The sequence below is a fragment of the Nicotiana sylvestris genome, chromosome 10, assembly GCF_000393655.2.
Source record: "Nicotiana sylvestris chromosome 10, ASM39365v2, whole genome shotgun sequence".
In the NCBI taxonomy this organism is placed as follows: Eukaryota; Viridiplantae; Streptophyta; class Magnoliopsida; order Solanales; family Solanaceae; genus Nicotiana; species Nicotiana sylvestris.
Window position 1 is genome coordinate 8,347,102 of NC_091066.1, and position 2,931 is coordinate 8,350,032.

At 41.0% G+C, this 2,931-nt stretch overlaps 1 protein-coding gene across 1 annotated transcript; it reads left to right on the forward strand.

Moving 5' to 3' along the window:
• Nucleotides 1-801: 801 nt before the first annotated feature.
• On the forward strand, nucleotides 802-1,941 carry LOC104242307 (uncharacterized). Its single transcript, XM_009797338.1, has one exon. The coding sequence runs from the start codon at nucleotides 802-804 to the stop codon at nucleotides 1,939-1,941; it is 1,140 nt and encodes a 379-aa protein (XP_009795640.1).
• The last annotated feature ends 990 nt before the right edge of the window (nucleotides 1,942-2,931 follow it).

The window sequence follows — 2,931 nt, forward strand, 5'->3', positions numbered from 1 at the left end:
AGCGTAATCTCACACGTGGGATCCCGAAAAGATAATGTGTACGTAGACCATGTCCCTACCTTGTGAAGATAAAAAAACTATTTACAATACAATATATCCTCGTTTCGAAGAAACATTATTATTATTATTATTATTATTGTTATTATTATTATTAACAACAATAATAACAAACTCAATATAATTCCACAAGCGGGATTTCGTGAGGATAGTGTGTACACAAAACTTGCTCCTACTTTGTGAAGGTAGAGACTGTTTTCGATAGACACTTGACTTGAAGAAATAATAATATTATTAAAATATCAGTCCTTCAATTATTATGAATAGTGACAAATATTAATATTTGATAGGAAAATCGTACTGCTAATTAATTTTAGAAATAAACTTGCTAATCTCAAATTAATAACTCCCTCCTGTCCACAATAAATGCCCATTTTTACCTTTTTATTTTGGTCCAAAATAAGTGTTCATTTACATAATCAAGAAGGAATTAATTTTATTTTTTTAAAATTCTTCCTTATTTACATATTCTAATGTGTTAAGATAATAATTAATTAAGGTTAATATAATGAATACATCTTTTTTTCTCAAGGAGTTCATATTTCTTTAAGGAGTGTGTCAAAGATAAAATAAAAGCCACGCCCTGAGCAAGTTGATCCTCCTGTGGGTCAGCAGACTGTGATTGCGAGAGAGGTAATCCTACCGGAAATTGACAACATCAAGCCCTATAGCTTGCTCAACAGCACGCCGGAAGAGATAGTGCCTAACTTCCTGAGAGGCACCATCCCGGCCAGGTACAAGTGGATGCCGCTGAGTGGCATCAGGCCTAGTGACGCTGTGAAGTGCGTTGACGGTTTCATCAAGTCACATTTGTATCACCTGAACAAGATTGGGGGGAACGAGCTAATTAGGGACGATGTTAGGAGAAAGGCTGCCATCATCTTGGGTGCTGCCCGTGCTGTCATGACCACTGACTTTGACATAGCTGAGGCCGACTTGGAACCCGCTGAGACTGAGACACCAGTCTTGCACGCAACTGTGGGGGAGAGCAATGGAGCCAAATACACCATCCTGTTGGCACAGAATGACCCGCACAGAGACATCCTTACTGAAAATCTGGCCTTGACTGAGGACGAGTTGGTTATCTTGAAGGTGGTTATGCGAAGCGCTCAAACCATTATACCATTACAGGGTTTGAATCTTATCATTGATGGCTATCACTATCTCTCGAACAGTACCAAGTCCTCCTACAGGGCATTCTTGGCCGTGGAAAGGCAGGTCTGGGTGCCTAAAGCCTTCAAGACCTTTGCTGACGCCAACAAGGACATAGTTCGAGACTTGATGTGGCACAAGGCTGGCCACCCCGTCTCTGTAAGTATCAAGGAATTAGCAGCCACTTCCCCTGCAGTTAAGACCAAATTGGAGTCTGCTAAGTTAGGTAGCGCCTCGGTTAGGTTACCGGCCCTAGAGAATGATGCTGTCGCTGCTCAAACTATCCTCAAGTTGTCTGAAGTGGTTTCCCCAATCTGGGAGACAATGGGCGGTTCTATGAGTGCAGATGCAATAAGAATTCGTCTACAGATTGTGCACGGGGTGGCCAGGGGGACAGCCCGCTACATGCCTCCTGTCAAGTTGGACAACAACATCACCATCGAGACCAGGAAGGAGGCCCTCAACGAGCTCAAAAGGGTGGTCAAGGCGAGTTCGCATAAAGTTGCGGTTGCCTATGGTTTTTACTGCGCCATGGCGGAAAATGCTGCCATGGAGAGTGGTGACACAGCCTCTCACACCCTTAGGCACGCATTCTCGCTGAAGAAGCTGAAGAGTGAGTGCCCTTTGTCCTACTTCATGGGCGTGGAGCTCTACAAAGATTTCAAGGCTGTCAAGGCAAAGGAGAGGATTGAGGGCAAGATGAAGATGCCCGAGAAGAATCTAGTAGAGTAGATGTAACATTGGGCCAGCCATGCCGCAGGCAGGGTAGAGACAACTATGCCTTGCACCCCGGGTGAAGATGTGACACCGGACCTCCACTCACCTCTAGCCTCTGGGGAGCGAGGTCTCTCCTCGTGGGACGAGGACTCCAGTCACCTGTTTGCGTGCATGAGCTTTTTCAATAGGTTGGTGTGTGCGTCCTGGCCACTATGGTGGTCATGGCTATGTTAGTACTGAATTAGATTCTGAAAAGGATATATATTTTCGTTGCCTACAAACATTGGAATTTGGATAAAGATGATATCCAGTTTTTTTGTATAAAACATTCTAGTACTAATGTTCTATAACAATTAATGTGGTTTTTTTGTGTAATGAACCATGAAGATGCTATAAGTTTCAGATCCAAAAAAAAAAAAAAATGTTCAATTTTCTTTGAATATTTTCACATATTGTGCTTGTACTTCCTATTTTTACTGCTTTCCTTGGTCATCCAATAGATATGACAAAGGCGGACCTAGAATTTTTGCATGACGGGCACATTATTTGCTCAACCAGTGCCCCTAAAGGCTTGTAGCATTTAGATTGCCAATTGATTTTTTCTTTTCCTTTGTTCAAATGAACTTTTAGGCTTATTATAGTAATTTTTTGTCTGCATTCTCTGGATCAATCTAGTGTTTTTGCTTTGAGAATAACATGAAAGAAAAAGTCATATATTCATGTCTTAGAAAATTTTTTGGGTTATGGGTTATTTTATTGTTTAGGACTTCCAAATTTGTGAAAAAACAGATTTAGCTTTCTTCTTGCTAGGTTTCCTTGGTAACCAAACAACTAGATGGCTTTGTATCAATTAATTGTACATTCCCAGAATATTATTATAGCACTGGACAATAGCCTCAACATTAGAGCTTGGTACTGTCGCAATACAATCACTCCTCTTTATAACAACATTCCTATATAATAATTATTCACTATAAAAGCCAAGTTCTTTTAGGAACCAATTTT